Source organism: Fusarium coffeatum (genome assembly GCF_003316985.1).
Source record: "Fusarium coffeatum strain FIESC_28 chromosome Unknown BRIP53273_contig_221, whole genome shotgun sequence".
In the NCBI taxonomy this organism is placed as follows: Eukaryota; Fungi; Ascomycota; class Sordariomycetes; order Hypocreales; family Nectriaceae; genus Fusarium; species Fusarium coffeatum.
Window position 1 is genome coordinate 84342 of NW_022158014.1, and position 13801 is coordinate 98142.

The 13801-nt window shown below is 50.4% G+C and overlaps 5 protein-coding genes across 5 annotated transcripts; 3 read left to right on the forward strand and 2 right to left on the reverse strand.

The window, feature by feature from the left end:
- Positions 1-266: 266 nt before the first annotated feature.
- Positions 267-1402, forward strand: FIESC28_09032 (uncharacterized protein; the record flags this gene model as incomplete). Its single annotated transcript, XM_031163169.1, has 6 exons — positions 267-346; positions 401-441; positions 491-566; positions 620-802; positions 861-1069; positions 1119-1402. 6 exons carry the CDS (start codon positions 267-269, stop codon positions 1400-1402), a joined length of 873 nt encoding a protein of 290 aa, XP_031012747.1.
- A 76-nt stretch (positions 1403-1478) lies between these two features.
- On the reverse strand, positions 1479-2863 carry FIESC28_09033 (uncharacterized protein; the record flags this gene model as incomplete). Its single annotated transcript, XM_031163170.1, has 2 exons — positions 1479-2299; positions 2506-2863. The coding sequence occupies 2 exons, from the start codon at positions 2861-2863 to the stop codon at positions 1479-1481; spliced, it is 1179 nt and encodes a 392-aa protein (XP_031012748.1).
- A 437-nt stretch (positions 2864-3300) lies between these two features.
- Positions 3301-4380, forward strand: FIESC28_09034 (uncharacterized protein; the record flags this gene model as incomplete). The annotated part of the gene is made up of 3 exons (XM_031163171.1): positions 3301-3678; positions 3730-3936; positions 3988-4380. 3 exons carry the CDS (start codon positions 3301-3303, stop codon positions 4378-4380), a joined length of 978 nt encoding a protein of 325 aa, XP_031012749.1.
- A 5061-nt stretch (positions 4381-9441) lies between these two features.
- On the forward strand, positions 9442-12139 carry FIESC28_09035 (uncharacterized protein; the record flags this gene model as incomplete). The annotated part of the gene is made up of 3 exons (XM_031163172.1): positions 9442-9469; positions 9525-11566; positions 11621-12139. The coding sequence occupies 3 exons, from the start codon at positions 9442-9444 to the stop codon at positions 12137-12139; spliced, it is 2589 nt and encodes an 862-aa protein (XP_031012750.1).
- Positions 12140-12871: 732 nt separating this feature from the next.
- On the reverse strand, positions 12872-13513 carry FIESC28_09036 (uncharacterized protein; the record flags this gene model as incomplete). The annotated part of the gene is made up of 1 exon (XM_031163173.1): positions 12872-13513. The coding sequence occupies one exon, from the start codon at positions 13511-13513 to the stop codon at positions 12872-12874; it is 642 nt and encodes a 213-aa protein (XP_031012751.1).
- Positions 13514-13801: the final 288 nt, after the last annotated feature.

Sequence of the window (13801 nt, forward strand, 5' to 3'; positions counted from 1 at the left end):
GTTTTAGTCTGTTTTAGCCCTCTTTTAGCGGCTGAGTTGAACCCTCCGATCTCTTGCGGCGCTTTTGGCTCGGTTGATCGACCTGAAAAATATGGTTTCACTTTCATGTCTGGCCTGTGTTACACTACACATGAACTATTATTCCGGCTTGTCTTCTGTCTGTTGATTTGCACAGCCCCGAGGCCACGACGAGATCACATCATTGGCGGACCCTTGAATCGGCCATACTGACTTAGCCTTGAAAGAACAGGTCTCTTGGCATCACCATGACCTCCCACGTTGGTCTTCAAAACGTCCTCAATTTTCGTGATGTTGGCAAGACAGTCAATGACTTCTTGGGTACAAGGTAACACATCGTTGTCTTCAATAGATTGCAGGATAAATGACTTACATCTGGTAGACGAATCCGTGAGGGCCTGTTCTACCGTTCCGCGAGACCAGGTATGAACAACTTGTCATATGGAAACATGCAGTGCTAAGAACCCATGAGACGATGCCACTCTTCCAGACAGAGAGCTTATCAGAAACGATCTTGGCGTCAAGACAGTCATTGACCTGAGAACCAAGTACGACCACCATGTGCTACATATCACAACAAGAGTCATACTGATACGTGTAGAACTGAGCATCTTAATCAAGCCAAGAGACGAAAAGAGCAATCCAGTATTCCTGCGCTTGTCCAATCTAACGAAGCTCTTGCTGAGCCACTTCAAATCTCTGGCCTCAACTATCGCGAAGTTAAGATCACCGGTCGTCCATTCGAGTTGTTTCTACTAAGCCAGCTATCATGGTGGGATTTCTTGTGAGTATCCAAGAAACAATCAGATATAATTATTAAACATACTGACACCTTCCCAAAGTCGTGTTGTCTTCCTCTTTGTATGTGGCTATCGCACTGAAGCTATCAACATCATTGGAGAGAAGGTCATGATCCCCCGTGGGCTTGTAGGACTAGGCCTCGATACGCTCGATCAGTCCACGAGAGAGATCCACGAGGCTCTATCACTCTACGCTGACCAGTCAGCTCTCCCTTCAATTGTCCATTGCACTCAAGGCAAAGACCGAACAGGTAAAACGAACGGTATCTTTGTTTTATGTCCAGACTGACTTTTGTATAGGCCTCATTTGTGCGCTGGTGCTTATGATTCTGGACGTGCCCATCTCCGCCATCGAGCATGACTATAGTCTCAGTGACGAAGCACTTGTTCCTGAAAGAGAACAACGTCTTATCGAGATTCGGGAAATCGGATTAACGGATGAATGGCTCTACACCGCGGATGACATGATCATCGGCCTCCAAAAACACCTTGAGAACAAGTATGGTGGCCTCAATGCGTATCTGGACGGCATTGGGTTTGGTGCTGATGAGCGAGCCAAGCTGCGAGAGGCTTTGCTATACTGAGAGTCTGAGGCCAGGGTTAAGTGCAGGGGCCAGCATCACATGAGGAAACCAGAGGGTGATCTCTTGACGTTTTTGTCTATTTCTTTCTAAACCGACCCTGTAGCCAACATCTATACATTTTGAGCTTTGAGGCTCTGTTGACAAGCAGTCGTCGATCAACACCAAGATTCTCCACCTCGAATCGGGGTATTTCTGTCTCGGCTGCCTCTGTGTCTGTGCTCTGAACGGCATCAGCTCCCTCAGCAGCAGGGGTGGTAGTCTCTAGTGCAGTTTCGGACTCTTTGTCGGCTTTCTTGCCTGTCCAGATATCCGAGAGTTCATCCCTGTCAAAGAAGTAGACACGGGTGCCGTCGCCTCGAATGTAAAAGTTTTCGTCCAGGTATCGGCCCTTGCGGAACCGGACTTGGGCCAGATCACCTCTTCCATAGTCTCGGAAGCAGACCAGGCCACCCGGCTTGAGTACTCGATGAACGTTTTCAACAGCTTTAGCCCATTGATCGGGTGACAAAGCAGAGAAGATGAAAATCAATACGGCGACATCTACGGAGCCTTCTTCGAGTCCAGGCGGCAAGCTATCACTGGCGACGTCCCATACGTCAGCCTGGATAAAGTCGGTATTGTACGCTTCATTCTTGCGAATGACCTCTACGGCAGTCTTTGAGTAGTCGCAGGCATGGATCTTCAGTTGCGGGTTCTTATTCTCGGCCAAGACCGGGAAAGCCGTGTTACCGGCTCCTGCGCCAATCTCCAAGACGAGCTTGGGACCAGCGTCTTCCTTGGTTACCTCGGCCAGCACAGGAAACTCCTGCTGAAGCCATTTTCGATTCTTGAAAAAGTTGGCGGCATTGTTCTTGTAGAACAAGTTCCACCATCTAGCGGGGTCCTGACTAAATTTTCCTGAGTTGTCATGTTAGCAACTATTCATGCATTTGAGTTTGCAAAACTGAAAAAGTGTGTATAAATGGTGTGGATCAGATGGGAGCGAAAGAATAAGAAGGAATAGTTTGTCTTCATGAAATTCAGATGAACTATGCATTGGTGTTGTATCATCAGGACACCTTGGGGTAAAGCAATTTGATGTGAAAACTTGGGTGGTGACTTACTCTTCTCAAAGTCCGAGACGGGGTGCTGGCGCTGTTTCGCGAATTGCTGCTCTGCGTACTCTTTGTATGCATCGTCAGTCTCCACGTGATCCCAGGCATTGAACTCGAAGACATCGTCTCCTTCGCTCAGATACCGGCTACCAAACTGGAAGGGATCACTCCGCTTCAAGTTATTGGTAGGATCATGCGATCGATGAGGCGGCACCTCAGCAGCCTCGGTCTCGGGCACGACGGCTTCGGTGACGGCCTCGGTGACCGGATCCTTGACGTTCAACGCGGCCATGTCCTGGACAGGAGCAGGAATGGACTCGAGTGTCGGGCTCGCAACGGCCTCGTCACTTGGCGCTGAAGACGTCATCTTGGACTAATTATGTCCTTGAAGCATGCACTCGCAGGCACAAGCAGTGTGCTTATTACAGCACTTGTATTTGGCACTGTCGAAGTGAGGATGAAGGATGCTCGAAAGTCAAGAAAAGTTTCTGTGAAAAGTTGGATTTTGTCTTCGAAATTTCGATGTGGGGTCTCCCTTCGGCCAATGAGCGGACGTTGAAGCTTGAACGTCGGAGGCTCTGATATTCCGGCCAGAGCAAGCTCTCTGGCTGACAGCCAATCATGAGCGATATGGCCAAGCTGGTGCACGTAGCATCAAGCCTCTGGTGTCCAATTGAGCATATCATTCCGCTGTAAATCATCAACGCCAATACGCCCAACGCACATATCCAAACAATACAGCGGTTTAATTACCAATAGCTCGCTTAATAAACCCACGCGATCGAATTCTGTTCATACTTCAGCATGGCTACTGATCTTGCCCGGCCACAAGGCCAGCTGTCACCAGCTGAAGCTCTTCGTCTCGCTCAGCAAGCTCCCTCCATCCTCAAGAGCAACCCCAAAGCTTTCTCGGCTTCTCCTCTCGTATCACTCTTCTCGGCAGCAGAGACTTCTGAGCTATGGACTATATATGAGAACCTGATTATCACGTGCCTCCAAACAGGCGATGACGATTCAGCGCATTTATGCTTGGAAAGGTTGATCTTGCGATTTGGCGACGAGAACGAACGCGTGATGGCGCTCAAGGGTCTGATTAAGGAGGCAGCGGCAACAAACAACAACGAACTACAGGCCGTTCTCAAGGAATACGAGGATATTCTGCAACAGGATGGAACAAACATTGTGAGCATGATGCCTTGTGGACATTAAAGGTAGTACTGACACATACATGAGTATATCGCCAAGCGACGAGTGGCCCTGTTGAGATCGATGGGAAAGACACCCGAGGCGATCTCATCATTAGTATGGTTGCTCGAGTTCAACCCTACAGATGCTGAGGGCTGGGCAGAGCTTTCGGATCTCTATCTTTCGCAAGGCCTGTACTCTCAAGCTATCTATGCCCTGGAAGAGGTTATTGTCCTCGCACCGAACGCGTGGAACGTACGTCACTCCATTCACTTGTGACTGACCATATCTGACATTGAGCAATAGTTGCACGCAAAGTTGGGCGAGGTGACGTTGATGGCGGCCAACGAAACGAGCGATGGATCTTCTCAAAAGTATCTCGCAAACTCAGTGAAGCGCTTTTGCCGAAGCATTGAGCTTTGCGAGGACTACTTGCGCGGCTACTATGGCCTGAAGAAGGTCACTGACAAAGTCTTGGCTGAAGCAGCCAAGTCTAAGAAGCAGCAACCTGAAGACGGCGAGTTCGCGCTCCCAGATCAAGAAACTCTTAAGAAGTTGAATCAGGCGGCGACCCAAAAACTGGCGGAGATCGTTCGCAGATACGGAGCTCAAGAACCTCTGTGGCAGGGGTACAATGCAGATGAGATCGCTGCTGCTCGGGAGTTGCTGAACAAGTCGTCTTCAGAGGTTGTTAGGTGAGTGATCGATTACGCAAGGGTGCAGACCCAATGATATGGCTAGGAGGCCGCATTGCAGATGCCGTGACCCCAAACATCGAGCAGGAGGCATCACCTGTCTGCCAAGAAGGTTTCTCTTATCGGATGAGTTGCGCGATTAGCTCGTTCCCTATTGTCGATACGTCTGGGTCTTGGGAGGTGGAATTGACAGAGCATGCACAACATGGGTCATGGCGGTCCTCCAAAGTCCCGACAGACCTTACAAGTGGAGGTAGCAACGCCGAGTTGGGCATTGCTGGGCATTCAGCACGTGGCGCCATACAAGGACATGCTGGTGGGGTCCACCGTGCTCTAAATGGATGATGATCAAGTTTATTCACAGGGGAAATAGGCTGAGTTTGCAGGATTGAGATTACTCAATGTTTCTGCTGGCTTCGTCGGATGCTTAGGCAGAAATTTACCATCTTTAACAGCGAGTCTATTTTCTTCCATGTGTGAGGGCGATGGGCGGCATCTGGTACGGCCAATACTACAGACCACAACTACCGTACGGTATGTGATGATATGATTATCATCGCGATCAGTATAACATCGGCATCGAGGCTCGAGTCTTGCGAAAGTGGATAGTCTCCACGTTGAATGCGTAACATCATGTTTATTCCCCTGGCAGTTCACGATAGGCGCTGTTATGGATCACCAACGAACAGCGGAGTATCGCGGGAGAGCCGACATGGCGCAAACGGGGACGAGGTCGATGCGTCCCGGATCTCCCGATTTTATTTTTGGAGTTTATTACTTTGGTCTGGTCTCACGCGTATAACATCCTGTCAGGAACGTGGAATGACTAGTTGTTTGACCGACTTTCACTGACAGGAAGAGTTGCAGAGAATTAGGGTGTCAAATAAAAGTGAACAGCTACTAATGTCATCTTGCAGTGCCCTCGCCACTGTACACTTGGCCACGTATGGATGGCTGAGGCTCTGCGGGAAGGCGCAAGTGCTGATGTTCGATGTCGAATGCTCTTAGTTGGGTGGTATCAAGTTGAGGCGAGTATGTGTCAATGTGAGAAGCAGTTTACAGAAGCTCCATGCTGTTACCATCCGCAACTATCAGTCAAGCATGATATGACCGTCTCAAGAGTCTAGACAATAACTACGTTCTTCATACTGCTCTTTACTGCAGCGTTCCAGATCTTCCTTTCCATGTTGGTTGTCTGGTGATGAGCTGGCCTTCGTTTGGGTTCCTACTATCGGGCCTCAACGCTGAAGATGGGGCGCAAATCTTCCTTGTCAGCCAGTCGCAGAATGGAGGGCAGCGGATTAAAGAGGATAGTTGCAGGGCGAGTGAATTGCTTTGTTCTGGTTGACGGCAGGAAGATGGCAAACAAAAGTTAAAAATGACAGGAAATGGGGATATAAGGAGGTTACGGTTTGCCAATGCCTCAGGTTTCTTTCTCTTGTTCTTAATTCATCTATCCATGCTTCAGTGATTAGTCGATTGAGTACGATATCACCACTGATATGATATCGTGACTGTCTCCGGGTAGCGACACCTGCGCCTCGGTCCGTTCCGATTTCTTCGTTTTGCAAATGGTCAAAGACTGAGAAACAATTGGTCAATGGTGTTGCACAGCCTTTGTCAAACAGTACAATATCCATTGGCAACAGAGCAGGTTCAAGTCAAGTCACTCAGACGGGATGACAGACGAAACTGTTTGCTGATTTTACCGACCCTCATGATAACACTAATAGGTTTCAGTACAGTACAGCACTATCCGCGGCAGCTTCACATCCATGGATGCTATCAAATTAGTGTCGTGTTGGCGGTTCTCAAACCTCCTTCGGCGCTAACAGAAAACGATATCATTCTAGCGGTCAGAGCAACGAAACTGTATCATTCGACGACAGTGAATGAACGGTTGAGCCACATCTCCACTGGAATTCTGTGTCTGCCTCCCCTAGCAACAGGAACGGCAACGCACCTGAATCTGTGCATCTTGACTGGAGGTTGCGTAACGTTGGGCTGCAGCACCGCCATGGATCTTTTCAGCCCAGCTGAAGGGAAACAGTAAGAGAGGGAGAGGGAGAGTCACAGCAAAGAGTCAGTCAGAGTCATATTCATTCAGAGCCAGCAAGTCCCTGGCCCTAACTGAATTTGCCTGTTTACTTTACCATCCTTTGTTTGGCTCCTGATTTTTTTCTTTTCTTTTTTTCGTTCCGTTTCCTTCTTCCTTTTCTTTTCCACATTGTGTGTGCAACAAGAAAAGAAAATTCTTCTCGGCCGAAAGAAGTCCTTTCATCTTTTTGTGCCCTAGCCTACTTAACTGACTGATTCACTCACTCACTGCCTTGTCTGTTTGAATCTTGATTTTCATTTCGTCCGTCAAACCTGCGATTCGTGCTCTAAACAGAAAGTCACTGTCACTGTTGAACTTGGACTGTTCGGGCAACTCTGATCCATTAATCCCACCCCACCACCTTCCCCAAATACCCACTAAACAAGCTGGTTACCGTCCACTACCGATTCACACAAAAACAATCCGTCTATCAAACAGATCAACAATATCAAGAATCTTGTGGGTGTGATATCCTCAGTATCAAACCTCGTTTTCTGTCAAGCATCAATATCTCAGAAGTTATATCTAAACGGTATGTAAACAAATCTTCAACTAGCGTCTCCTCTCCTTCTATCAACGGCTTCTCTCTCTCCGCATGAACATCCCATCCCATCTTGTCTCGGTTGCATCTGGGGGTGGGCTCAACTCCAAAAAAAAGATGGCCCATGTGATCACGACTGGTCGTGTCAAAGCAGCAGGCAAACATGCCCCGGCAGTAGCTTAGCAGAAACAGGACCAGAATCGGAAGCAAGTCAATGACTGCATGACATTTATGACGATATTCGCTACCCTACGGTCTTCGCTACGCTACGCTACGCAAAGCAACGCAACGCAGCGGCAATGCTGCCGCCGCACAATACTAGTCTTGTTAGTCTGCTAAGACCTTTCGTACTTCGTTGCGGTCTGGTCCTCTCTCGGCAATGCTACAGCACAGCACAGCACAGTCCAATACCTATCTAGAGTATCGTAACATCACCGCTCTCGCAACGCAACGACTCTAGCTTCTTCCATGGACATCAAGACCGTTGGGTCCTCGGGCTCGCTCATCCTCATTTTTTTTTTGGCCCCCACCCCGGGTTGGGCAACCGCTTTCACAAATTTTTGACGCCCTAGCACTGGCTTGCAACAAAGACGAACGCGAACGGACATGGGGGAGAGCGACTTGACAGGCACAAATGGGTACGGGCTACAGAAGCCTGGGATAAACCGGGAGTTTGGTGAGCAATGGGCTCCAACGGCTCCAACTACGGCCACTCAGATTCATGGATCACTCCCAATGGCCTAGCCCAAGCATCCCGCCAGCTCCAGCCCAACGAGCGCTAGAGCCTAGCAGCACGCTTGAGCAGGGTCCCCATTGACCCCATCAACAGGGCGACGAACCAGGGTTCCCAAGTCCAACTTAGTCCAGGTCCGGGTTCAGGGCGGCTGACAGGACAAGAACGATCGATGTTTCGGTGCTCGACACGTAGGGAAACACATGGCTCAGATTGACGATACAGAAACGTTGCTATTCGACATCTGCTCTGAACCTCAGTCGATGCTACGTTCTCTTGAAGCTGAGGATTACACACAATTCCTGGCCCAGATCTGTGTCATGGACATTTGATGCGCAGGAAAAAAAAAGATTTCCACGCCGCTATACTGCTTGGGACTCATGCAAGGGAGAGAGAGACCCTAGCCAGCCAGGATATTGACTGTTCACGACATTCATGTCGAAAATATTTTCACCTCGTGCCCAGCTGAACTAACTAATTGATGTCTTCTAGTCGAAATAATCGGTTTCCTCTAGCCTACGAAGTTCAGATTGACATCCTGTGACCACGAAGTTGGTTCTTTTGGAAGATTTAGACGGTACGTACGGACACACCCGAAATTTTAAGTGTGTACATAAACGCACACCCACAGCTCTCGTTCAACAAGCTTTCACCGTTGCGATACAACGGTCGATGGTCGTTTCAGTTGAATCGCTCTGGGGAAGTTTGTTAATGCTCGTTAGAGCAGTCGACAACAACTGATTATTTGCGCTCGACATCTGGAAACATCGTCTGCATCCATTATCTAACGCCTATTCCAGATATTGTCCGGAGTTTTGTCCAGTGACCCATAAGTGAACGATCTGGAACCCCTCACCGCCGATCGATTTCTGCCGCTCTGCTCTGCTTTGCTCGCAGCCGCCGCCTGAATCCACATCACCCCGCCCACACTACTCCCGCTGGCTGGGCTCTTTGCGCCTGATCTTATTAACGTGCGCCGTACAGCACTTTGCTTTGCTACGTTAGATACAACTTTGGTACCCTCCTCCGTCAGCAACCTAACCATCGTTCAGTTTTTGTTCTGTGAACTCCGCACCCAGTTTCACTTCACAAGCAGGCATTTCCCCCGTCTCACTGCGCTGCTTTCGTGACCAGCCGACCTCTCGCTTGTCACGCCCTCGTCATCTTTAGGTGGCGTACTCACCAATTCAAATTTACGACCCCTCACTCGACGCCTGTTGCGCAAGTCTAGTTCTTCCTCGCCCCTCGTACCAAGCAAACCGACGTTCTTCGTTGTGTGTGTGTTTTTTTCTACCTACTACTTGTAGAGGTGCACCACGGCTACGACAAACTTCGTCCTCCGTTTCCCCCATCGTTCCGTCCCCTCTGACTTTTGGGGGCTGCTCGGCATTGTTTCTGCCCTGTCAGCTGAGTGCTTGCTTGTGCTTGCTGCCTTCTTTCTTTCTTTCCAACCTACTTTCAGCGCCTTTGCTCCGGCTCTCTTTTGCAGATTGTCGTGGGTAGAGGGCATCCCACCCAAGTATTTGCAATGTAAGTCCCCTCCCTCCATTACCTACCTTGCCTTCCTTCCGTCCCATATCTTCATGCGCCTGCGTTCCTCCCCTCCCTCCCCTCTTGTCTTTTCTCATATCCACCCTTCTCGTTGTCTCAACTGCGCCCCCTCTAGTTTTATTTACTTGTCTCTCCCACACATATGCTTCATCTCTTGCGCATCCTTCTTAGTCACATAACTCACCTTTGTTTTGAACAGGCTCAAACAACGCCCCTCCTCCAGAGCCCCAACCTCAACCAGTCGCCCTACTGAGACGTCTACTTCGGCGTACAGCGACGACGACTCTTCTCAAGAACATAGTCAAGACTACAGTTCTGACGACTTATACGACGACGAAGACGATTACGACGACGACGACGGTCTTGGTCCGTCTGATTCTGCCTCTACCAGCGACCACGACCAGCATTATCGCCATCACGCACCTGTTCAGCGTCAGCACCAACTGCCTCCTCACCACCAATTCCCACCACAGCATCAGTTCCCCCCTCACCACCAGCAGCAGCTAGCTCATCATCAACCGCCCTCTCGTCAACCGCCCCCTCGTCAACTGCCTCCTCACCAGTCGCATCAGTTGCAGACTCGCCAACCAGGTCCTCCACAGGATTATTATTCACCTGAGGAGGAACCCAGACGACCTCAGCGTAAACCGCGGCGCGATCAAGCAGCGTCGCCTGCCGCTACTATGGAGGATCCTTACGGATATGGTGCGCCTCATGGCCGTGGTGCCTATGGGCATCATCAGCCTCCGGGGCGTGCTCGTCCGGGCTCAATGTATGGCAGAGGCCAACAGCACGGTTATCAGAACCAGATGGCACCTTACATGGGAGCATACCCTCCCAATGGCCAAATGGTGCCATTTGGTGGTGCCTATGGTGATCCCACCAGCCCTTACGGCGCTCCTGGCTACGGTGGGGAAGGAAGAGGCATGTACGATATGATGCCTTATCAACAACCACAGAATGGTTACTATGGTGCCATGCAGCCCCATCCATACAATTTGCCGGCCCATATGAGCGGGATGCAGATAGCACATCAGTCGCAGCAGTTGACGCCGCCACCGCCCCCTACTGAAGTAGCTGTTGCCAAACCAGCCACGCCAGCTCCCCCCAAGGAGGACCCTGATAAAATCCGATTAGAAGCCGAAATTGCTGCTTTCAAGGCCATGGAAGAGAAGCAAAAGGCTGCGGAGAAACAAAAGGAAGCCGAAGCCCAGATCCGAAAAGAAGCCGAGGAAGCTTTCCATCGAAGAATGGAAGACATGAGATTGGCTCAAGAAGAGGCCAAGAAAGAAATCGAGAGGGCCAGACTCGAGGCGGAGAAGGCTGCCCGGGAAAGAATGGAGGCTGAGCGAAAGGCTGAGGAAAAGCGAGCGCAAGAACACGCTCGTGCGATGGCAGAGGCCGAAGAGAAGGCTCGACTCAAGTTTGAAGCCGAGATGAAGGCCGCCGAAGACCGAAGAAAGGCTGAGGCTGAAGCTCGCATCCAGGCTGAAGAAGATGCCAGGAAGAAGTTTGAAGCTGCTGCAAAGGCAGCCGAAGAGCAACGAAAAGCAGAGGCCGAAGCCCGCGCACAAGCCGAGAAGGAGGCGCGCGAGAAGTACGAAGCCGAGATGAAAGCGGCCGCCGAACAGCGCAAGGCTGAGGCAGAAGCCAAAGCTAAGGCTGAAGAGGAGGCTCGTCTGAAGTTAGAGGCAGAGTTGAAGGCAGCCGAGGAGCGCGGTAAAAGGGAGGCTGAAGAGCGAGTCAGAGCTGAACGAGAAGCCCGTCTGAGGTTCGAAGCTGAGCTTAGGGCAGCCGAGGAAAAGAGGATCAAAGAGGAGGAAGAGCGAAAACAGGCTGAAGAGCTTGCACGCGTGCGTTTCGAAAAGGCCCTGCAAGAGGAGGCCGAGGCCAAAGCTGCTGCTGCACAGAAGGCACAGGAGGAAGCTGAACGCCTTATGAGAGCTGAGCAGGCAGCTAAGGAAGAAGCCGCGAAGAAGGCCGCCGAAGAAGCCGAAAAGCTTAAGAAGCTTGAAGAAGAGGCTCGTGCGAAGGCCGAAGCTGAGACCCTTCAGAAGATTGCAGATGAAAAGAAGAAGGCAGAAGAAGCTGCCGCTGCTGAGGAGGCTGCGAAGAAGGCCGCAGAAGAATTGAAAGCAAAGATCGAGGAGGAGGCAAAGGCCAAGTTTGAAGAATCCACCAAGTCCGCTGAGAAGGCTCCGATCCGGTTCAAGGACGCCGTTGGTCGCAAGTTCAGCTTCCCCTTCCACCTATGCGCCACTTGGCAGGTAAGTACCACAATTTCTGGTCCCTGAAAGGCATTGTCACTAACATGCGTCCAGGGCATGGAAGATCTTATCAAGCAAGCCTTTATGCAGGTCGACGTCTTGGGTCCTCACGTCATGGAAGGCCATTACGATCTTATTGCCCCTGATGGAGAGATCATCTTGCCTTCTGTATGGGAAAAGGTGGTCCAGCCAGATTGGTCCATCACTATGACAATGTGGCCGATGGACAAAATGCCCCCATTGGGACCAAAGATGCCTGGGGGGCCCAACATGCATCATGGCAAGCATGGTCCCATTCCTGTTCCCCCTGGCATGCGTCCTCCCATGGGCGGCGGTCCTGGTATGATGCGACCGCCTGGTATGCCACACGGTGCTCGCATGCCTGGACCTGGGGTCCCACCCCCTCCAGGATGGGCACCTGAAGATATGCGTCCTGGTGGTGGTATGCCCGTACCAAACGTTGTGACTGTCGGCCCTACATCTGGCAAGTCAAGCAAGCACAAGAAGCCATCCAAGGACCACGGTTCAGGCGTGGCTGGATTCTTGTTCGGCAAACCTCCAAAGAAGAAGTGAGTTTGTCCTCAATCCAATTAATCGTGTACATTGCTTATGTCTGTCTAGGTCCAGCAAGAAATAAGGGGCAACACTTATGGCTTCATGAGAAGATGATTTTGCGATTTTGATTTGTTTTTACTTGTTAGCAGATACCTCACCGGCATCGGCTGCCGGCTTGATTTGGAAAACATCTTTTTTAGTTTTTGGTTTATTTGTTGAGATGGAAAAATGAGGCAGCGGAATTTTGGTCCTTTCCCAACTCATGGTTAGCGTTTCATATCGCAAAGGCGTCACGAATTGTCCTATATGCATGTGGATCGGAGTATGATGATACGATTCGAAAGACGATATTGGTTAAAGGGAACGATCCAATGTTGGGGGGCCTGATCCTCTTCTGGCACGGCAGAAACAGGGCCAAAGTGATCAAAGTCCAGGCATCAGCGAAAGGATGACGCTTTTCTTCTTCTTTTCTTCTTATTTTGTTTGGATACGGCGGATCAGCTTGTTTTTATAGACATGGCTGTTCTAGACATGCGTTATGTAGAATGATTGGAGTATGCAGAATGATTTGTTTAATCTTAGGATTTGACTTCCTTGTTGTGATTGCTCATCTCTCATATCTAGGTTTGAGTGAGATGTTAATGTACATTTAATTTTACAGACAGTCCACGCCAAATCTAATAAGTACTAATATGGGGATAAAGGAGGAGTGAGAGAACATGCGAATGCGACAAAGACATCTACGCAGTTCTAAAGTTTTCGGTTTGAGTTGAGCTTTTCAAACGCTCGCTTTTCGAAAGCTTCTATCATCAGGCCTGCTATCTTATCAGACACTGCTGCACTCACGGCAGCATAGAGGGGATTTGTGAACTGGAAATCGATGGCAAGATGAACTTCAGTGCGAGGTGAAGGAGGCCCAGCAATTTGCCTGACGGACCAGCGTGTCACTAGGCTCCGGAAGACAGCCGACGCATCAGGACCGGTACCGCCTGGAACAGTCTCTCCACTAACAGCTTCGACGGACTGGCCTGGCACACATCGTAGTCGACTTGTGAAAACCTCGTCGAACCCTCCCCAGCCAACATGTAGATCGGCGAGTGTGGGGTACCGCTGACCGGTAGCGGGGTCAGGATCGGACCATCGGGTTACTCGAGAGCGGGAGCAGTATGGGACGAAAGAAGAGTAGGAGTCGACGTCGGCAATGAGATCGTAGAGCGGTTCAGAGGGATATGGTAGAGTACGATGGGCGGTTAGCCTTTGGGGTTCGGAGGAGGGAAGAGAGATGAAAGAGCGGCGGAAATGTGTTGAGGCGCAAGTGAGGTTGGTGATGTTTGATATAAAAGCCGATGGGCGTGGGACGATCGTCCTGGAGGGAAGGCAACGAAGGGCCATTGGAAGTGATTGGCAGGGTAATCAAGGTGTAAGTTCGAAGTGTCACCGCTGTATGAAGTGCATTGTCCCGAGATGAACAGTCAATCGTCGTGACGAGAAAGATATAGACAAGGAATAGAAAATCTATGATGGTGTTGAGGCTCTGTTAGACTGAGTTGAGAATAACTTTACGCCACTATCGATCTGAGGTCCTGACAACCCCACCTAAGTTCCAACCCGGACAGTGTAGCCCGCTAAGCTCTTAGGGGATCACACCGCTGTAGACACTCCCCAGCTCGGGCCGTCCTG